Raw genomic sequence first — 22,784 nt, 5'->3', positions numbered from 1 at the left:
CATAGGCAAGGAGCAAGGGTGAAATAGAGAGGAAAGAACGGGATAAGAAGAAGGAGTGGAAGGAAGGGAAAGGGGAAAAGTGATGAGCAGATGCATATGGCGGGCATGGGAGTGTCCACTGGGATCTTAGTCACACCTGGTTCCTACTCTTCATATTGCCTAAACTTTGACCCCAATAAACGATAGTATAGTTCTTCAAAAAAACCTTATTTTTTATTGAAGTGTAGTTGATTTACAGTGCTGTGCAAATGTATTTCTTCTTGAAGTGGTGCTGTTTGCTTTTGGTGACGTGCCCCAACTTTGAGAGAGGTTCCCTAGTCATCCATCTTGGAAGTTGGGTTTGTCAATTTAGTCAGTTTCTAACAACCGAATCCCCCATTTGCTCTCCTCAGCCTGGAGAGCCTTAAGCTAACAGCCCCTGAAAGGCGGAATCCAGCACGCAGATGTGGAGGAATGGGCAGGCCAGATTATCTTTCCACCTCCTTGGAGTCAGGGAAAAAAGGTGGAGGGCGGCAGGGTGCAGTGTGGGGTGGGTATAGACGGCTTCTGGGAGAGCAGTCGGCCTGCCTCCAGCCTGTCAGACGAGGAAGAAGGTGCTGGGTAAGTTTCCTCTTCAGGGAGTAGAATATTTTTCTCCCCCTTTTACAGTGAAATTGGAACAGTCCTGGGAAAATGGGACAGGTGTCACCAATCAAGACACGGGGCTGTTTACCCAACTCAGCCGAGGGGCCCTCAGGAAGAGAGAGTCTTGATACGAAGGAAACTACAATTTTTCGAAACACGAGGTAGTCCCTGCAGGTTGGGAATGGGCGTCTGTACGTGGATCGCCCTCTGACAGGTGGACACGGGAGAGGGATGGGCAGTCAGAATGCGCCTCCGAAATGGGAGGCCAGAGGCAACTCTGGGTGCGTTTCTCCAATCTGTTAGAAAGGCTATTTCCAGGTACCTTCCCTGGCACAGCGTGCCCTACTAAACCCACTGCGGCTGGGCTGAGGAGGGGCGGCCCCCCTGGCGAAGAGAGTGTGGGGCAGAGGTTCACTTTGCTCCAAATCTCTGGGTTTCGGCCGGCGAAGAGAGGGAGAAACCAGGAGGGGCCGAGCTGGAGCGAAGGCCGCTCCAGCCCTGGGGCCGAAGCAGCCTGGGAGGCGCACAGAGCCCGGCCCTGAATCCACCCGCCGCTCGGCCGCCAGATAACCCTGGGAGTTAAGCTCCCACAGAGAAAACGAGGCAGCGCCTGGCACGTCTTGCGCGTCCCCGGCCGCGAGGCTCCCGGCTCCCTCCTCGCTGCGAGGCCCCCTCCCCCAGCCATAATTGGACACGGGCGCCGACTTTGGTGCAATGCGAATTAGCTCCAGTGGCCCAGTCGGGAGGGCCAGGCAGGCTCGGGGAGCGCCAGCCGCTGGCGGGCGCCGCGCCGCCCGAGTCAACGCCCACCTCCGCCAGCATCCCCGCGGCCGCCGCCTCCCGTCGCCATAACAACCAGCCCCCGCGTTCGACCCTGCGCAGCGCCCGGACGCCCGGGGAGGACGCCCCCGCCCTCGGCGCCCGGCATCCGGGTGGCCTCGCGCCCCCGCCCTCACCCTCGCCCCCGCCCCCGCCCTGCAGCGTCCTAGCGCAGCGCAGAGGCGCCCTCTCCCGCAGCCGGAGAGGAAAGCCCTCGCGCCCCCGAGACTTGACTTTGCGGAATTAATAAAGCAGCCCCGGGGGGCCGGGGTCCTCCAGCACGCGCCTGGGCGCCCGCACCTGCCTGGGTCCCCCGCACCTGCCCTCTCCTGGGCTCCAGGGCGCGCGCGGCGGCGGGGAGCGTAGCCGGGCGGTGACGGCGGTGCCCCGGCGTCCGGGGCACGGCGTTCCCGGGGAACAGGACATCCCCGAAGGCGGCAGCACGCGGGAGGCGGGGAGGCGGGAGGCGGCCGGGGCGCGCGGGGAGGGCGGGGAGCCCGCGGGAGGAGGAGGAGGGAGGGAGCAGGGCGGGCGGCTGGGAGGGAGGGGAAGGGAGGCAAGAAAGTAGCAGAAAGTGAGGTTGGCAGCCGGCTGCAAAGGAGCCGGGCGAGTGGCGGCGGCGGCAGGAAGTCTGTGCCCGAGACGCGCAGAAATAAGAGCCAGGGAGGGACCGCGGCGGCGGCGAGAGTGAAAGAGGAAACTGAAGAAGAGGAAGCTCTGCCGCAGCACAAAGTCTCCTCCGGCTCCCGCGCCGCGCATCCCCGCGCCGCCAGCCCAGCCCTCCCGGACCGGCTAGCCACCGCCGCCGCCGCCGCCGCCCCCGCTGCGCCCGCACCGCCGCCCCCCCCGCGCCCCCGCGCTCGGGCGCCCCCTCCTCGCGCGCCCACCCCGGCCCCCGCGTCCCCGGCCGCTCCGCCTCGCCGCCCTCTGCGCACGCCGGCCTCGTCTGCCATGGCCCGGGAGAACGGCGAGAGCAGCTCCTCCTGGAAAAAGCAAGCTGAAGACATCAAGAAAATCTTCGAGTTTAAGGAGACCCTCGGAACGTAAGTGGGGACCGGGGAGTAGAGGGTGGAGATGGCAGCGGCCGCGGGTGCAGAGGTGGCTCCCGCTGCCACCGCCGCCGCCACCGCGGTAGGAACCGGCGGGTCGCCGCGTCCTCATTGTCCAGTTCTCGGCTCTGCGTGCCCCGCTGCGTGCCGGCCGCGTGGGTCGCCCCGCGGGCCCGGGTGGGAGCCGCTCCTGGGCGGGGGAGGCTCTGGGCTTTCGGGGTCAGTCGCAGGCGGGCGACTTTTCACTTCCCTGACACCGCCGCCCTCTCGACTTCTCCCCACGCGTGACTGTGGGCTGAGCATGGTGGATATTCCTGTTTACTGGCTGCGTGCGTCTACTCACTGTGTGCATGGGTGCACCGTGTCCGCGAGAGACGTGGTCACGAGAAAATCGGGCTCCAGGCATTCCCATTTCTGTCTTTCCGTTATGTATCCTTATAGAATCGACATCTTCACGTACTAGGTGTAGGCAAGACTTAAGGAAGGGAGGAATTTCGCAGTGTTCAGGGTCATGTGTGGGCTGAGCCTTACCTGAGCGTCTGTCCATTTCACCAGGCTCGGCAGCACACGCTGGGGTGCGGGTCGCCAAGGGAGGGTCTGCGAGGGTCGCTGTACCGGTGGTTTCTCTCTAGGGCTGTGTGTAGTCCGAGGCTGGTGGCGGAGTAACCAGAAGTCCATGGCAGGAAGGCTCCGAGCATGTGCTGCTCCATTCAGCTGCTGTTCCCTTTCTGCCCAGGAGTTGGTTTTTGTTTGTTTTGTTGTGGAGTGCCTCAGAATAGGTAGGGAGGCTGATAGTGAAAGAGAATCGGGCACTGCTGGAAGAGTCTGAAATTGGAGTTATTTTCTCCCCTCATGTGATCGGTATCTGTCAGCATATACATTCATACACATAAGTGCTGTATGAACCGAACGTTTTGCAGGGGTTCATGGAGGTGTTAATTAGGCTGGGAAGAGATAGACGAGGTGTTTCGTAAGAGAAATCAGTGTGCTCTTCTCTCCTGTCTTCCTTAAACCCCCTTTACTTGTTATTGTGGTTGGTTTGCTTTTCCAGGACCACATTTTCAAACCCAGATTGTTTTCTGTCCCATACTCAGGGTCCACTGAGTTGTTTGGTCATTTTCCCTCCCCCAGCCGCGCATCTGCAATGGTCCCCCAGAGCCCAAGTTGTGAAGGTAGCATCCCTGCCATGCTTCTGATCCTGGGGACACACACTTGCCGAGGATGAGAATAGGGTCTCCCAGCCGTTGTGCTCGCTTCAGGAACACAGTCTACCTGTGGGTGTAGACTTTCTGTCTGTTGGAAAAAAAACAGAAAGGACTTAGCCTTTTCATAGAGAGGGGCTTGGGGCTGCCTCTTAGCATGGCCTGTTAAGGGGTGAGGTTTTGTCCATAACTTTAGAAAATTATCATTGAGGTTTATTTGGGTTTGGGGTAGTGACTCTGAGGTGCTTAAGTTGCCGAGAAAGAAGAAGCGTGTGCTTGCTGGTCATCCTGAGACCGATCGCCTCAGATGAGGGGATGGGAGAGAGTGGAGTCCCATCATGAGAGAATGCGTTCCTTTGCCAGGCGCATCTCCACCCGAGCCCCTGGAGCTGGTCCCTCTGCCTGCAGCCTCCAAGCAGATGGATGCAGCTCCCCTGACTGCCTCCTGCTCCCGGGAGAGCCGGGTAGCTGCCCCTCTGCCGTGGCTGGGCTGCTCAGCCCCATGAGCTGTGGCTTCATTGAGTGGCTCCTGCTGTGGCAGGTGCTGTTTGGGTATGACTGCTGGTGGTTCCACCTCTGGGCAGGATGGGGACTTGACTCATGGTGACGGAGAGACTGTACAGCTCTTGCAGAACAACCTCTTGGACTCTGGCCACATTCCCCGTGAACCTGGGGATGGGTCTCTGTTAGGGTTCCAAAGCTTTGCCTTCTGTCTTGGAAAGAATTCTTTGAAAAGAAGCTTCCCGCTATGGTCCTGTAGTGCTGACAGGGGTTCTAGAAGAGTGAAACACAAACAATAAAATGATCAAAATGTTTTCACTCTGACCCAGCAATCCCACTACTGGGCATATACCCTGAGAAAACCATAATTCAAAAAGAGTCATGTACCAAAACGTTCATTGCAGCTCTATTTACAATAGCCAGGACATGGAAGCAACCTAAGTGTCCATCAACAGATGAATGGATAAAGAAGTTGTGGCACATATATATATACAATGGAATATTACTCAGCCATAAGAAGGAATGAAATTGAGCTACTTGTAATGAGGTGAATAAACCTGGAGTCTGTCATACAGAGTGAAGTAAGTCAGAAAAAGAAAGACAAATACCGTATGCTAACATATATATATGGAATTTAAGAAAAAAAAATGTCATGAAGAACCTTGGGGTAAGACAGGAATAAAGACACAGACCTACTAGAGAACGGACTTGAGGATATGGGGAGGGGGAAGGGTGAGCTGTGACAAAGTGAGAGAGAGGCATGGACATATATACACTACCCAACGTAGTAGGAAGCAGCCGCATAGCACAGGGAGATCAGCTCGGTGCTTTGTGACCACCTGGAGGGGTGGGATAGGGAGGGTGGGAGGGAGGGAGACGCAAGAGGGAAGAGATATAGGAACATATGTATATGTATAACTGATTCACTTTGTTATAAAGTAGAAACCAACTCACCAATTGCTATTGGAGTATAGCAATTATACTCCAATAAAGATGTAAAAAAAATGTTTTCACTCAATAGCATGATAATAATAGTAGTAGTAGTAAAGGTAGGTGACTTTATTAAATGAATACCAAGAACCAGTTGTTATTCTAAGTGCCTTAGGTATAGTAACTCATTTTACTCTCAAGTTAACCTGATGAAGTGGGTATTTACTTTTATCCCAACTTGGCAGATGGAAAAACTGAGGCAGCAGAGAAATTATGTGACCTGCCAAACCGGAGCTACTTATTAAGTGGAGCTGATATTCGAATCTAGGCAGAACAACTTGTGATTCTGCATGTGGGGTTGAGCCCCTCTGTGGATTATGTAACAGCAAATGTTAATAATAATTTGACTAACTTTAGTATTTGGAAAGCTAATTTTAATATTAAGGTAAAGAAAACCTAATTATCCAAACATGTAACATGTGAAAGCTTTTGGGTTATCAACACCTTTTTGTCTCTTGGACTTTCTAGAAGTGGGCCAAAGTTCAGGATGCCTGTTTCGCCCTGGGCCAAGTCCAATGATCTTGACCTGAGTCTAAACAGAAGTCACTTCTGGTTCTGTTAGTGTGGATTTTGGCTTTGGGCTCTACACTTGTTTGCAGTGGAACCTAGCATCAGTCAAGGGTGTCAACAGTTACAATTGGGATTCATTTCCAAGGTACTCTGCAGGCCCAATCATTTTGTTTGTCACACTTTTACCATATGCCTTTAGGATCCTAAGGCAGGAAAGCCCTGCCAGGAGCCAGATTGTCAGCCCACAGTGTTAAAATGCTTTTAAAATAAAGCACTGTGAAGGCTCAAGGAGCACTCACTTGGCAAAACCTTGTAATCTGATATCTGGCTGTCTGATCCCGGTACCTTTCCATGCAGAGCACAACCTCTACTGTTGAAGGCCAGAGGGTCAAGCCATTTAGACCATGTGGTCAGCGGGACCTTGCTGGAGGGTGGGAGCCAAATGGGAGTGAAGGGTGGCCCAGAAGGGTGGGAAGAGAGCTGGAGGAAGCAAAGGACAGCATAGGGGAAGGAACCCACTGTGTGGTTTGGACCTGGGTTTTCTGATGCACCCCTGAGTCAGGCCTCAGGAGAAACCTCTCAACTTATGACCTTCAGTGTGGCTCCCTTTGAAGGGGAATCCCAGGCCCTAACCCTGGCTCTGAACAGGGTGGGAAGGCTTGATTACTGTTTATTAATCAACGCCGTGTTTTCAGATCCCTGCCTGGCACGCCAGATTAATGTGGGATCAAATAAATGTTGTGTAACAGCAATTAGGAGTCGGAAACATTTCTGTGGAGCGTTTGCCGAGGCCGTTCAGGCCATCTCTACCGTAGGTGTCTTTCCACGTCTTCTGAACCAAGACAATGAAAATAGGCCATTTGGAGAAAGATACAGATGGGAAGAAAGGTTTGACCGTGGTGTCCAGGAAGTACCCCAGACTCATGGAAGTGGCTTCTGTAATTGCCACACCATGAAAGGCATCTGAACAGAGGAGGCCCTGAGAGTTGACACAGAATGCTTCTCCCAATATACCTCATTTGTTCCCCCAGAGTATGGAAATGGCATGTTCTGGAAAATAGATCTTCATCTCTGCAGGGTATGAATACACGCTTTTCTTACAGACCGAATGTTTTGTGTTGAAGTAATTGCTGTTTGTGGGGGGCTGGAGCGGGCACCATGGAGGCCTTGGGCCTGGGCTCGCGGTCTGACTCAGCCGCTGCTGGGTGTGTGGCCTGTGGGCTGCTTGGTCATTTTTCCACATGACCTGGTCTTAGCTTCCTCACCTGTAAAATCAGGGGGAGGGCAAGGAAGATGGGATGATTTTCAAGTGCCCTTACAACCCTAAGATTTTTTTGGCTTGTCTAGGTAACGAAGGCACTCACTATAATTTTTCGGGAGCTTTCGTGTGTAGCTAGAGCGGCTTAGCCCTACTTGGAGGGACATTTTTATGCCCAGGCTAGTTAGCGAAGTGATACAGCTCAGGACAGGAAGTGTTATCCCACTTGATGTCAGTAGCACAATGCCTTTGCTTTTTCATGAAATGAGGGCCTGCTGGGTGCTGCTTTAGGAGGAGTATAAATAGAAATTTCTGTGGGACCAGCGCTGTCTTTCCCACTAGTATCTTCCGTACATGCCTTGTTCTGAAATTGCTCAATCTACACCTGTTGAGGACACAGATTATCGATTTATCTGAAAGCCCGGGTAGAACACAGACTCACCTGTTCTTTTGTGGGAGGCAGGTGTGTGCACGTGGGTGTAGGGGGAGAGGGAGATTGCAGAGCTACCCGAGGTGATTTGTGTGTTTGACCGACTGATTTAAGAGTAATTTTTCTGAGACTACTCAAAATTTTAGTCTGTGAAAAGCATTTAAAAGAATATTACCCAGAGGAGCAGAGAGGTGGGCAGCCCCCAGAGTGCCCCCCGAGGGCATCCCAGCTGCGGCATTGGTTAGAAGTTTGCATTTTTCAGCCCTTTGTTTGAGGCGTGATATAAATTCAGCCTCTTGTACATTTAAAAATATCTATTGAACACCTGCTATATTCTAGGCACCGGTGCACGGTAGCGGGGAGTACAGCAGCGAACAAGCAGACACAAATGCCTGCTTTCCTGGAGCTCACATTCTGGTGAGGAAGCCAGAAAAAAAACAAAACAAAATGTGAATCAGGAAGATGTAGAGTATGTTATCTAGTATACACGTTAAGGGAGAAATGAAGCAGGGAACGGGGATTTTTGGGATGGGGAGGTGATGGTGGCTTGAAGCAGGGTAGCCAGGGAGGGCCTGGCTGAAGAGCTGCTATTTGAATAAAGATCTGGAGGCTGCATTGGGATAGCTAAAGGTAAAATGTTCCGGTCGGAGGGAACAGCAGGGCTGTTTTGAGCAGAGGTGTACCTTGACCTGACTCAGGTGTTTCCATCATGGCTGTGGTTGCTGTGTTGAGAATGAATGGATGGGTTCAAGGGCAGAAGCGGGGAGACCAGCTCGGAGGCTATGGAAACCATCCAGGGGAGAGAGAACGGTGGAGGAGGACTGGGGTGCTGCTCTGGGGGTGATGAGAAGTGGTTGGATTCTGGAAACATGTGGAAGGGAGAGCCGATAGGAATTGCTGGTAGATTGGGTGTGGGATGTGAGATTCGCCAGGGATTTGGGGTTGGAAGAAGGATGCTGTTTGTTGCTTTTGGTCAGTTTTGTTCCAAGGATTTTCTGAGCACCTGCTCTGTGGGCACAGCAGGGCTGTCCATGTTCTGGGAAGCTCTTGGAAAGAGTTTGGAGGGAAAACTCAACATCCTTTGGGCTCCTGGGTTCTCCTTGTGAGGGACTCTTGGATTTATTTATTTGTTTATTTTTAAAAAATTAAAAAAAATCTTTGGCCACACCATGCGACGTGTGGGATCTTAGTTCCCCCACCAGGGATTGAACCTGCGCCCCTTGCATTGGTAGCATGGAGTCTTTTTTTTTTTTTTTTAAACATCTTTATTGGAGTGTAATTGCTTTACAATGTTGTGTTAGTTTCTGCTGTATAACAAAGTGAATCAGCTATATGTATACATATACCTCATATCCCCTCCCTCTTGCGTCTCCCTCCCACCCTCCCTATCCCATCGGTCTAGGTGGTTATAGGGCACCGAGCTGATCTCCCTGTGCTATGCGGCTGCTTCCCACTAGCTAGCTATTTTACATTTGGCAGTGTGTATATGTCCATGCCACTCTCTCACTTTGTCCCAGCTTACCCTTCCCCCTCCCCGTGTCCTCAAGTCCATTCTCTAGTAAGTCTGTGTCTTTATTCTCATCTTGCGCCTAGGTTCTTCATGACCATTTTTTTTTAAGATTCCATATATATGTGTTAGCGTACGATATTTGTTTTTCTCTTTCTGACTTACTTCACTCTGTATGACAGACGCTAGGTCCATCCACCTCACTACAGATGACTCAATTTCGTTCCTTTTTATGGCTGAGTAATATTCCATTATATATATATACATGTGCCACATCTTCTTTATCCGTTCATCCGATGATGGACACTTAGGTTGTTTCCATGTCCTGGCTATTGTAAATAGAGTTGCAGTGAACATTGTGGTACATGACTCTTTTTGAATTATGGTTTTCTCAGGGTATATGCCCAGTAGTGGGATTGCTGGGTAATATGGTAGTTCTAGTTTTAGTTTTTTAAGGAACCTCCATACTGTTCTACATAGTGGCTGTATCAATTTACATTCCCACCAACAGTGCAAGAGGGTTCCCTATTCTCCACACCCTCTGGAAGCATGGAGTCTCAACCACTGGACTGCCAGGGAAGTCCCAAGGGACCATTGGATTTTAAGGCTAATCTCTTTCTTTCCAAGAGCTTGTGTCTGGGATGGGCTTTTGAAATATCTCCTGTTCTGTCACAGGGGGAAGTCATGATAGGCTGGACATTTGAGCAGCTGGACGAACTGCTTAACTTCCTGTGAAAATGCTGGGTTTTGCCTCTAGAATTATCAACAGGAAGATCACTTTGGCAGGTTTGTAGGTTACCTACAGCTCTCCCACTTTATTTGGGAATTAAAGCCCAGACGTTCTGTGAAAAAAATAAACATGCAAACTCCTGCTACGTCTTTCTTTGATAGGATGTTTTATGTTTGGAGAGAAAAAGCCAGAAGTTTTTCTTGGTTGCAAAAAAGATAAACCCTCGTGGCCTTACTGATTATTACGGTGGGATCTGGGAAATTGCACTTTTTAGAGCTTGGTCCCGGAGGGGCTAATGAAGACTAGGTCTCAAGTAGAAATTTCTGGATCAAACTTGGCAACCGAGTGGACAATAATTAGACTTGGCAGGTGGACTTTCTTGTCCTCTCAGAGGAGGATTTTAGGGGTTAACTTGTTGAGCTTTTTTTGGCTGGGTCTCCATAAATCCCTTTAATCTTTCCTTTCCCCAAATAAATTTCCGTAAATCCCCTTCAATCTCTCTCCTTCTCTGCCTCTCCCCTCTGGGAGGGCTTAGCATTGGTCCAGCAGGGCACTGTCACATTATTGGACAGCTTACACCCACAAGGGTGGACCCCAGGACCTCACATTGCCTCCAGTCCTCATGAGATTTTGCAGGAATCGCCAGGGAGCCCACAGCCCCTGGGGACACATTTCTTTAATTGAAGAACGAACCGCTTATGGGTGGCCAGCGCGAAGCCTGGAGCCTGACTCAAGATGTTCCATCCAATGCACAAGGACACATGGACCCTGGGAGACATGCCAACATTACCTTCTTTTGCAGTTCACGTTGGGTGCCTCCCTTTGACTCCCTGTGGTGCAGGAGATCACCTTTTCCTTGGGCTAGTTTTCTGTTAGACCCTTCTTGATTTTTCAAAATGTTTATTATGCAGTATGTGGATTCTTCAGGTTCGAATCAGACCAGATGGATGCCACAGGCCAAGTTCATTCCATGGCAGGCCAAGTTCATTCCATGGCAGACCAAGTTCATTCCCTGTCTCCAGTGGTCAGCTGTGGGTCTCGTGCTGTTTTTCCTAGTATTTCAGCAGGATTCAGAGATGGAGGAATGCGTTTCTTGGTTAACACCAGATCTTCAGGATAAGCCTAAAGACAGCATATTGGCTGAGGCCAGGCAGGGGAGGCGTCAGGAGGCAATGAACCATACTAGAAAGGCAGCTCCAGCACCACCCTTCATAGCTGTATCCCTCTTGATGTCCATCCTTCATCTTTCTGAGTTAAGATGCAGATGGAAGTTGCCGCTTGTGGGATTCCTGTAAGGATTCAGTGCCATCTATGAGGTTCCTGGCACATAACTGGGATTGAGTAAACCGCAGCTGCCATCAAGTTTTAGTTGCCTTCAGCAGCTGTGGTGGAGGATAGCAACCCTCAGATATTCAGGGCCAGCGCTGTGAGGAGGAACATGTCAGTGTCTGTTGGAAATTGATTTTTGGAAGCTCCTGGGGCAGAGATGCAGAACAGTGCATACTTAACCTCTCCCCGCAAAGTTGATTTAAGAGACCATCAACAAGTCCTCTGTCAACCAGGGAAGAACATTCGCTGGATATTCCGTGGGGTGCAGTCCTGAGCTGCTAAGAACGGAGGATCTGAGGTCACCAGGCCATGGGTGCAAATCCTGGGTCCACTGATTCCTAGCTATTAGGTTTTGGGCAAATTATGTCACCGTTCTCGGCCTCGTGCCCTTATCTGCACAACAGGATAACACTAGCACCCGATCTAAGGGTTGCAATGAAGGTTAGATGAGGGCGCGTGGAACCCCCTTAGTGCATGGACATGGCTGTGAATCCGTGTGCAGGAAATGCTCCTTCTCTCTCCTTAGCCCCTGTGGGGCTGACACCCTGCTCCTCAGAGGCCACCTGCCCAGATTTGGGGGGTCCATTGCACCATCCAACACATGCTTCCCACAGGAGGCTGGTTGGTTCCCCTGGCGCTGGTGTTTACCAAGAGCCTCAGCCCCAAACGTCCTCCAGGCCTGCTCGCATGTTGAGTGACCTAGTTTGCTGCATACATAGACTCATCCCCTCCCTGGGTTATGTCATCAGCTTTGTCTCTCTGCACCTCTCCCTGTACCCTGAGCTGTTTTGTTTTTTTTTCTTCAGTCTATCTCTACATCAGCTTGTGCAAGACGCTCTTCTAACTGCAGTTTCTGTTGTTGCCAACAGCACTTAGATCTTGGTGCAGCTGTGGCCCTTCTTGCAGCTGAAACGTGCTTCTTTCTGGGAATGGCTTTAGTCTTATCTGCTTTGGTTTCTTATTGAAAATAACGTTTGGCTTGGAGGACTGAAGTAACTTGTTGATTACAGTATTCCAAAACGTCACTGACTTTTGTGAGTTTAAATTCTCTAGGTAGTGAGTTTATTTTAATGCTAGAGTTTTCAAAAATGGCAACGTGTCTAGGTATAGACCACATGAATGTGCGTAACAATTTACTCAAAAATACCCTTATCAGGGATTGTGTGATGGAGGGTGGGAGATGATCTCAGAAGTTTAATTTCCCAGGTTGCAGCATGTAGGTAAAACAGTCGGAGAGCTCATGTCTGAATCGGGTGAAATCCCTCATCTTGACCTCTCCATGTTAGACCTTTCCATGGCCTGACCAGGTCTGGGGTCACAGATTATTGGTACCTCTGCAGTGCAATGAGCATGGGAAGAAGAGGCTTCCCAACTGGACAGAGTCAGTGTTTTTACTGGTTGAGAGGCCCCCCTCTCTGACATTTATAACCACGGCTTACATCACTGAAATTGCTTTTACTCCAAACTGGATTCGGGGCTGTAAGTGGAATCCTAAAGGTATCATATTCGACAAATACGATAACCTGCACACAATCCCGTCCCCTCCCACCAAGGCCCACAGTGTTGTGGGAAAAAAGCAAAAAAATGAAGCTGTGCTAAGCGGAGAGGTCTGGTGGGATGGATGGCGGGGGGCAGACACCCCAGGGCCCCTGCCCCCTGCCCCCCTGGGCTCTTCCCATTTCTTTAACCTTCATAAAAATGGCTGCTCGAAATTTGCCTTTGAACATTAGAAGATACGAATGCCTTGAAATAGGTTGAGAGACCAGCTGTCTGTGATGTAAGTGATTTTAAAGAAAGTACTTTTTCCTCCCACGTGTAACTGACAAGAACTAGCAGTTTGGCTGGAAGACAGGAGGAAAGTAGGTAATTGTGGTTTTGGAGCTTTGGGGGGGTGGGGAAGTGGGGAGGTGCAAATGAGTTCCAACCTGGGAAGTTGAAGGCCAAGTGAGGCGACTGGGAGAAGGATCCCAGACCGACCGACTGATGAAATAAACTGGGTTCTGGGGCTTCCCTGGTGGTCCAGTGGTTAGGACTGTGCTTCCACTGCCACTGCAGGGGGTGTGGGTTCGATCCCTGGTCGTGGAACTAAGATCCCATGTGCTACGTGGCCAAAAACAAACAAACAAACAAACAAAACTGGGTCCTAGACTGGCCTGGGCCCCGAAAGGGAGGCTGCTGTAGTACTGCCTCTGTGACCTCCCCCCTCCCCTCCTCCCCCAGCACAGCCGGGCTCCCAGGACCCGGCTGGGACATTCACACTGTAATTCAGCCTCACTGGGCATTGGTACTCAAGACTTCTCTAGGTGTGAGTGGGCTCCTTACCCCCATGAGACATTTCACTTTCCATAAAAAATATGCCTTGAACAACCACCACACCCAAAAGGTGAAAATGAACTTCGGGGGCCGACCTTGTATAAAAGCTGGGGACAGCCTGTATCTGGTCCTCGTGTACAGGAACGATGCTGCTGGGATTCGCTCTGCCTGCATTAGCGTGGCCAGTGTCAATGGAATTGGTGGTCCTAGTCATGATAAAAAAACCCCGATGTTGACTTTTTAGGGCCCTCTTGGCTCCTTTGACAGCTGGGAAATAGAAGACATAATATTTGGGTGTGTGTGTTTTTTAATTGTGGTTAAAAAAATGCATAACCTAAAATTTCCCATCTTAACCATTTAAAAAAAAATAAATTTCTTTCTTTATTTATTTTTGGCTGCGTTGGGTCTTGGTTGCTGCGTGCGGGCTTTCTCTAGTTGCGGCGAGCGGGGGCTACTCTCTGTTGTGGTGCGTGGGCTTCTCATTGCAGTGGCTTCTCTTGTTGCTGAGCATGGGCTCTAGGTGTGTGGGCTTCAGTAGTTGTGGCTCGCGGGCTCTAGAGCGCAGGCTCAGTAGTTGTGGTGCATGGGCTCAGTAGTTGTGGCTCGCAGGCTCTAGAGCGCAGGCTCAGTAGTTGTGGTGCATGGGCCTAGTTGCTCTGCGGCATGTGGGATCTTCCCGGACCAGGGCTCGAACCCGTGTCCCCTGCATTGGAAGGCGGATTCTTAATCACTGCGCCACCAGGGAAGCCCCCATCTTAATCGTTTTTAAGCCTATGGTTCAGTGGCACTAAGGACATTCATGTTGTTGTGCAACCATCACCACCATCCATCTCCAGAACCTTTTCATCTTCCCAAAGTGAAGCTTTGTCTCCATTAAACACTCACTCTCCATTTCCCCTCCCTCCGGCCCCTGGCAACCCCCATTCTGCCTTCTGTCTCTGAATTCAGCTACTCTAGGTACCTCCTGTAGGTGGAATCAGACAATTGTGTCATTTTGTGTCTAGTGTATTTTATTTAGCGTAATGTCCTCAGGGTTTTTGCCTGCCCTTTTAAGGCCGAATAATATTCTGTTGTATGGCTAGACCACATTTTGTTCATTCATTCTATTTAAAAAAATTTTTTTTTATTTTGCGGTACGCGGACCTCTCACTGTTGTGGCCTCTCCCGTTGCGGAGCACAGGCTCCGGACGCGTAGGCTCAGCGGCCATGGCTCACGGGCCCAGCCGCTCCGCGGCATGTGGGATCCTCCCGGACCGGGACACGAACCCGTGTCCCCTGCATCGGCAGGCGGACTCTCAACCACTGCGCCACCAGGGAAGCCCTGTCCATTCTTGATGAACACTTGGGGCCGCTTTTGCCTTTTGGGTTTTGTGAATAATGCTTTATGAGCATGGCTGTCCCTCTTCAAGTCCCTGCTTTCAGTTCTTTTGGTTCTTTCATTTCATACCCAGAAGCGGAGTTGCTGGGTCATGTGGTAATTCTCTGCCTCGTTTTTTGAGGTACTCGCAGATAGTTTTGTGCAGCTCTGTGGTGTTTTGCAGTTTGCAAAATACTTTTGCATCCACGATTCCTGTTGCGCCTTAGGACAGACCTGCGAGTGGGGAGCAATCATTGCCCTCATTATACAGAGAAGAACATGGAGGTTCTGAGAGGAGATGAGTCAGGAGAAAAGGTTGCCCAGTGGCGCTTGGAGGTTGGAGCATCTTCTGACTCTGAACTCAGTGCTCTTTCTCCCCCATCGTGCTGCTTACAAGCTGGTTAGTGGGGACAGTGGGAACAGAGAACACTGATGGATGAAAAAGGTACCTCCTCGTTCTGTGGATGTGGTGTGGTTAGGAGACCATCGGAGCCCGTTGTGTGCTGTCAACCAGCTCTGGTTTGTAACCTTGCTGATTTCCATGGTGTAACTACTTCCACTGGAACCACTTAAAGCTACCCCTGGTTTAACAACCGATTGCAGAATTCTTTTTTTTAAAAAATTAATTTATTTTTGGCTGTGTTGGGTCTTTATTGCTGCGTGCAGGCTTTTCTCTAGTTGCGGCGAGCGGGGGCTACTCTTAATGGTGGTGTGCGGGCTTCTCATTGCGGTGCCCTCTCTTGTTTTGGAGCACGGGCTCTAGGCTTCAGTAGTTATGGCTTGCAGGCTCAGTAGTTGTGGCTCGTGGGCTCTAGAGCACAGGCTCAGTAGTTGTGGCACACGGGCTTAGTTGCTCTGCGGCATTTGGGATCTTCCCTGACCAGGGCTCGAACCCGTCTCCCCTGCATTGACAGGAGGCTTCTTAACCACTCTGCCACCAGGGAAGCCTCCAAAATTCTTGAATGAGGCTCTTGTGAGCACGTGTGAGTTGACTCAGCACACCTTTGGAGGAAGTTGACGTCAGGAGATCTGAGTTCAGTTCTGGCTCTGTAGCTTCAGAAGTATGGAACCTTGGTCATATCCTCTGTACGTCTGGATTACCTTGTTTGTTAAATGGGGATAATGACACCTGCTTCCATTACAGACCTGTTGTAAGGCCTGAATGAGATAAGGTATGTGCAGTAAGGCTTTATACAAATAGAAGATATTATTATGTTGCAAAGGTTATAGCTTTAAAATAGTTCTTTCTCATAAATGTTGGTGTCATGCATACTCTTTGGAACCTAGCTATCATCTTTTGGGCACAGTTCCCAAGAAGTTGGGCCATGGTCAGCCTTGACGCTGAAAGCATCAATGCAAAACCCAAAGTTTCACAGTATATTTTATCTAGGCCTGTTCAAGTGTATGTTGTTTTTGTTCTTAGTGTTTAAGCAATTGGTACGTTTAGAAAAATTCTTTGCAAATTATAAAAAGGACATGTCATCGGGGTAGAGAATTTAAAAAATAGGGAAGAGTATAAGGAAGATGATGAGAACTAGTTGGCTGGATGGGTCTTGGGTCATCAGTCCCTCTAGGGGGCGGGGAGATCTCAGGAGAGACCCCGGCGGTCAGCGTTTGGGGGTGGGTCTCTGGGGGGTGGGGCTGTGGTTATTCACTCACTGCTGTGGAGATATTTCAGTATTTTACCAACTGGTCTCATTGGACCACTGCACACCGGTTGAGTATCGGCTCTGGAAATAGGGGTGGTGGTCTTTGTTGAATGCGGTGGGTGTCCGATTTTTCTCAGGGTGCCGGTAGTTTGTGTTAGTTTGGTGCTGGTGGTGATGCCGTCATTGGGATTATTGTCATGATGACCCTCTCTACTCTCATCACCACCTCTAAACACCTACAGAGTCAGCAGTGGGACAGAACCAGGTGCCAGCAGGAGACCCCGCCCCGCAGGCTTCCAATGGGCTAATCACCCACGTGAGAAGAAGGAGGTAAAAAAATATTCATGTCCAAGTGTGCCTGACTCCCCTCGGTTGGTATAGGACACAGGAACCTAGATTCTCAATCACTTCATGGCATGAAATAATTACTGTTCACTATGGACTGAATATTTGTGTCACCCCAGACTCATGTGTTGCAATCTAACCCCCAATGTGATGGTATTAGGAGGTGGATATTAGCATAATATCCTCAAGGTTTATCCACATGGTAGCATGTGTTAAAATTGCCTTCCTTGGGCTTTGGGAGGTGATTAAGTCATGAAGGTGGAGCCCTCTTAAATGGAATTAGTGCTCTTATAAATGAGACCCCAGAGAGCTCCTTTGCCCCCTCCACCATATGAGGACACAGCGAGAAGGCAGTTGCCTTCTCGAACTAGGAAGTGGGCTCTTACCAGACACCAGATCCGCCCATGTCTTCATCTTGGACTTCTGGGGGCCCTGCCTGGCTGGCTAGGCTCCCAGGCAGGGTTCTAATGGGGCATGGACATGGAAGCCTCTGAGTCTTCAGGATCACTGTGGCCGCTCTCCCCACCCCTCAAGGCTGTTCCTGGTGGCCTTCCTTTCTTGTAGGAATTCTTGAATGTATAATATATTCCCTAAGTGTGATCTCATCCTAGGATCGCAGGAATGGTCCAGGTAGATGCAGGGGCCTCCAAAAAGCTTGGTTAATCCTGAAGGTACTAAGAGCTGGGTGTCCTTCAAGAGCTTTCCAGGAATTTGGAGTTTGAGGTCTCTTCTTCTAGCATGGCCAGGGGGTTAGGCCCTAACCCTGCAGAAAACTTCTGGGTTCATTGAACCCTGAGTAAACTGGGCCCCTCTTTACAAGCCAGGTCTGCCCCATAGGAATGAGGGAAACTTGAACTAGTCCTGGTGCTAGAAATTCCAATGGGTTTGTCTGGCCAAAGCCACCTGGAAGTGTGCCTTCATTTAGTTGCCTCAGTCAGGCTTCAGATAAGACTGGAGAATTGTGAGACTGATTCCACAGTTTTTTCTTTTTTAAAAAAATCATCAGATATTATAGACTGAGATTCTGCTCTGTGCCAGGCACTAGAGAAGTGCTGATAAGACAAAATGTGGTTCTTGTCCCTGGGGAACTTTTGGGGGGGACAAACATGTAATTACACTTCAGTGTGGTAGTGCTGCATGGTGGGGACACAATATGGAAGCTGCAAAGAGGGGCACCGTGCCAGAATTGGGGCTCAGGGACGGTGAGCTGGGCTGCTGCCTAAAAAGTCAGAAGTGGAAAAGATCTAGCATTCTTCATTACTTAATGAGCTCCTGCTTTATGCCAAAGAGAAAGCTGGCTTCTGTAAGACAAAGGAAACATATAGTTTTTTTTTTTTTTTTTTTTTTGCGGTACGCGGGCCTCTCACTGTTGTGGCCTCTCCCGCTGCGGAGCACAGGCTCCAGACGCGCAGGCCCAGCGGCCATGGCCCACGGGCCCAGCCGCTCCGTGGCATGCGGGATCTTCCCGGACCGGGGCACGAACCCGTGTCCCCTGCATCGGCAGGCAAACTCTCAACCACTGCGCCACCAGGGAAGCCCCATATAGTTTTAATAATAATAATAGCAACCATTTATTGAGCACTTACTAGGTGCTAGGCACTATGCCAACTACAGTATTTTACATGAATTTTCACAATAAATCCTCATAGCAGCCCAATATAATAGGTTCCATTGTCATCACCATTTTAGAGATGAGGACACTGAGCCCCAGAGAGGTTAAGTAACTTGGCCAAGGTCACACAGAACTATGTGGAAGAATTGGGGTTTGAGTTTAGGTTAGGTTATCTGTCTGGGGCCAAAGCCAGTGCCCTTAACTATTATATCATTGTACTAACATTCTGCCGACTTCATAGGTTGGCAAATTTTGTCCCCTGAACTCTTAACACAGCACATGGTGACATAAGCATGGGGCAAACAAAGTGTTTTGGGGTTTCCAAGGGAAGGGAAGTAATTTTTATCAGAAATAATAGATGGAGATGAATCATAAGAGCAGGTAACTGAATTGTTTTCCTAGTAGAGCTTCTCCAGTGGCCCATTTCCCAGATGGCAGCCATGTATTCATTTAACCAGTGGTGGTTAAGCTCTCACTTATGGCTGGTGCTGTACCAACTGGAGATTCAGTGGCAAATGAGAGGAGTGGTCCCTGCTGTGTCCTCCAGACATGCTAGACCTGTTCTGACTTCTGTGTCCTGCTCGTGTAGGTCCTCCTGTTGCCGTCGCTCCCCATTGATTTTCCAGGGTCTTAAGATCACTTAAGTCTGCTCTCTTCCATCGAGTTTCCCCAGACATAAGCAACGCACTTTGGACTTCTCTGCTTCTGTTCTTTCCAGTCTTAGAATCATTCTGTTGAGGGTCAGCCACTGCAGGTTTTTTCCTTTGTGAGAATTTTCTCCAGCTGGTGCAGCTCAGAGCTGCTCGCTGGGGACATTCTCACACACGTGGTTTCCCTCCCGGGTGTTTCCCACAATGCCTTGCACCCTGAGTAATAGGTGGAGAGTGTGTTTGGTTCAGTGTTAAAAATCCCAAGTAATAAAATTGTCTCCATGGTCTGTTAGGAAGCTTGCTTTTCTAAATGTTTTCATTACTGATAAGCTCTTCCGAACATTCTGCCCGTATTTTCTCCCCCTGGATTTCATCTTCAGATCGTCACCGCTTTTCCACGTGTGGCTTACTCAGCCGGTGGATTAGCTGCGGTGAATTTTTAATCTGTGGGGCTTTGCTTGCTTCCTCCCTTTGGCAGCCTCTTTCTCTTGGCCGCCGTGGGGCTGCGCTCGGAGAAAGAAAACTGGTTGTCAGGCTCCAAAAAAGAGTCCTCCTCAATAGGAAGGCCCAAAGCTAAATAGAAGTGATATTTGGATCATCACATCCTTCTATTCGTTTTGCGGCCACGGTTGGTTGTGTCCTGTGGTATCCTGTGAAATACCTCTACTTTCTATTATTTTCCATCTTGGAATTTCCCCCCAAACGTGGCTTGTTGCAGTCTTGAGGTACTCATGGAAGCAATATGTAGTTGGCTTTTTTCATCTTTTCCTTTGCAATCAGGCCTTTCATAGTTTTATGACTTTTTCTGCATGCTAGTGTGTCCAAACCCAGGGGCGATCCAAGGGGTAGTTGGCAACTGTGCTGTTTTTCTTCTGAAGGTGTGATGTCTGTGGAACTGATGATGGGATGAGAAATTTCTGGGCACGTACAGTAGTCTTTCCTGATGTTCTTTCCTTCAAAATTCAACAAACTCTTTGTCTCAAAAGTCCCAGATTCATTGACTTGGAGGTAAAAGTTTTCCTTGCTCTCAGTACCTGGGCCAAACCTCCTGAGTGCAAAAAATGTGCAGTTTTTCTTTTGCCAAACCTATTTTCTGAGGAGTCGCTGGTGTCCCTGGGAAGGTGTGGAGGTGGTTTGAAAAAACCTAATAATGGCTACCAATATCTGAATATCTTCCAGGTCTGAGGTCTTTCACTGGCCACTTGGCCACTTCAAGGGTCATTTAATCCGTCAATAACCCTGTGAATTAAGTACTGTTTGATAGTTGAGGAGAGCTTACTGGTCCCAGGGCACGTGATTCATAAGTCACAGGACAGCGATTTGGACCTAGATCTTGTCTGAAGAAGCTTCTGGAAGGGCTGTGCCCAGCTCACAGCTGTGTTGACTGGGGTGAAGCAGGCTTCTCCAGGGTGTGTCCCTGGCGTGGTTCCTGGGGGCTCTGACAGGGAGACTTGTGTCCTTGTGTGTTATGACCATTGTCACTGAGTCTCCAGAATGTCCCCGCGGCCACCCTTCTCCTCGGGCCCATCAGAGCTTTGCTCTTGGAGCTTGAGCCTGGAAGTAGTATGATGTTCAGCGTGCGGGTGAGGACACTGCCACTTGGAATTCGTGCCCTGGCTCAGGCTCGTCAGAAACCTCTGTGCTGGAGTCCTCCCTGGAGGTCCAGTGGTGAAGACTGCCTTCCAATGCAGGGGTGTGCAGGTTCAACCCTGGTCAGGGAGCTGAGATCCCACATGCCTCCGGGCCAAAAAACTAAACATAAAACAGAAGCAATATTGTAACAAATTCAGTAAAGACTTAAAAAATGGTCCACATCAAAAAAAAAAAAAAAACAAACCCTTAAAAAGAAAAACCTCTCTGCTGAGAGAGAAGTGGGGCCTCATCACAATGTTACAGGCTGAGGTTAGATTTCGTTATCACGTGGCAATTTCAGTACTGGCAAAATGAAGAAAATCATATTGAAAACATCGAGAGAACCCTGAGATTTTAAATCAGACTATTTGCCAAAAAGAAACAAAACCAAGCCAAGACAGAGCACTCACCTCAGGGTTCTGGCAAACAAAATGCTTTGGAACCTAAAAAAATACACATCATTTATAGCATAGATATCCATTAGCAAAAGGTCGTGGAACACACAGGCAGATAGCCAGAAATTCAGACCAAGTCTGGTTGATTTTCTCAAATGGCTAAAATATGTACAGGAGTATGATTCTAGCCCCGGCTCTCCTATATGACCTGGCGTTGAGCTCGTTTCTTAGTGGCAGTTGAGTGACAAGGGGACAGATATTCTTGACTCCCCAGTTCAGTGCTGTTTTCCTCACTGAAGGGTTTTTTTCTTTTTTTTTTTTATTGTTGATGTTCTCACACTAAATAATTAGCTTTGTTTTCTTATTGCAATGTATTGTAAGTGCTTTTCAAAGTGTGTTAGAGCAGATTTACTTTTTCTTAGGGCTTGTTAATTAAAAAAAAATGACTATTAGTTGTGCAATAAAGACTCATCATATATGATGGACCTCACATGGTTTCTTTATATTTTCATTACTTGGAAAACACCAGGAGAGAGCCAATAGGAATATTAAACATGTTGAACACCTGCTCTGTTAAGAAAGACGTACCAGCCACAGTATGCCACGTTACTCATTGTTTCTTTTCAGGTTATGTTTTTTTTTTTTTTTTTTGGCGGTACGCGGGCCTCTCACTGTTGTGGCCCTCTCCGTCGCGGAGCACAGGCTCCGGACGCGCAGGCTCAGCGGCCATGGCTCACGGGCCCAGCCGCTCCGCTGGCATGTGGGATCCTCCCGGACTGGGGCACGAAAACCGTGTCACCTGCATCATTAGGCGGACTCCCAACCACTGTGCCACCAGGGAAGCCTGGGGTTATGTTTTAAAATCTGTTTCTCTAATGATTTTTATGCAAGCATGACCTTTTCCTGTTGTCACAGGCAACTTCTTAGGCATAAGAAGCAGTTAACACTGGATCTTGTATTGAGTTCACATCCAGAGGTATTAGCAGCCAAACTGTTTAACGTTCCAGTTTGAGATTCTGATTTTGCATGTGGTTAATTTTGGAGAAAGCGTCTGACACATGTAGCTGAGCTCACAGACCAGTTCACAGTCCTTTTGGCCTCATTGCTCTGGAGTCCAGAGTGACCTCTGGGGCCCTGGACGCCCACCCCTCCTGGGGCCAGCATCCTGGTGTGCAAGCTTCATAGTCACCACGGGGCCCTGCACTCAGAGGGCCCCCAGGCTTTGTTTAATGAGCTTTTCCCGCTGTCTTGAAATTCTTAATATTTTTTGAACAAGGATCCCCCCGCGCCACCATTTTCATTTTGTGCTGGGTTCTGCAAATTACATAAACTGGTCTGATCCCTTTTAATAATAAAACGTTCCTCTCCACTCCTTTCAGCCTAATATCAAGGTCTTTTACTGATTGATTAAAATTTTCTTAGGGCTAGTTGTTAAGGTTTACCAAATACTGAAGTTCATTGGATTCTTGGGAAACCCTTGTGATATTGTGATATCTTGGGTAATGAACACTACCCGGGTATGGGCATACAACTTTTAGTATTAAAAAAATCTCTGAGGCACTACTTCGCAAAAATTTGAGGTGCTCCTAGAATGTTGTGGCCTGCTGGCTTTCTTGGTATTATTAGGGATCTTGTAAGTAGGTCGTGGTCTGTGGATGGGGAGACAGCATTCTCTGCCCAGCTTACTTCCTCACCAGCTGTGTGTGTGTATACTGCTGAGCCTCTATTTGTAATTCATAAAATGGGGATAATAATGGCCCACACTGTATAGGATTGCTTGGAGGTTTTGGTGAGATGACTCATGTACATTTTTTAAAAATTTGCATAGTGTCTGGTCTATACCAAATGCTTAGTAAATGGTAGCCGACATCGCTTCATTTGG

At 49.4% G+C, this 22,784-nt stretch overlaps 1 protein-coding gene across 1 annotated transcript in view; it reads left to right on the top strand.

Annotated features, from left to right (window-relative positions):
• The first annotated feature begins 2,337 nt into the window (after positions 1 to 2,337).
• CAMK1D (calcium/calmodulin dependent protein kinase ID) overlaps positions 2,338 to 22,784 on the top strand; it is a 424,335-nt gene continuing 403,888 nt past the window's right edge. The window contains exon 1 of the mRNA XM_032621492.1: positions 2,338 to 2,486. Coding sequence (XP_032477383.1) covers positions 2,395 to 2,486 — 92 coding nt within the window. The 5' untranslated portion in view covers positions 2,338 to 2,394. The remainder of the gene's footprint in view (positions 2,487 to 22,784) is intronic.

This window comes from Phocoena sinus, chromosome 2 (assembly GCF_008692025.1).
Source record: "Phocoena sinus isolate mPhoSin1 chromosome 2, mPhoSin1.pri, whole genome shotgun sequence".
Taxonomy (NCBI): domain Eukaryota; kingdom Metazoa; phylum Chordata; class Mammalia; order Artiodactyla; family Phocoenidae; genus Phocoena; species Phocoena sinus.
This window is presented reverse-complemented; position numbering and strand designations above follow the sequence as displayed.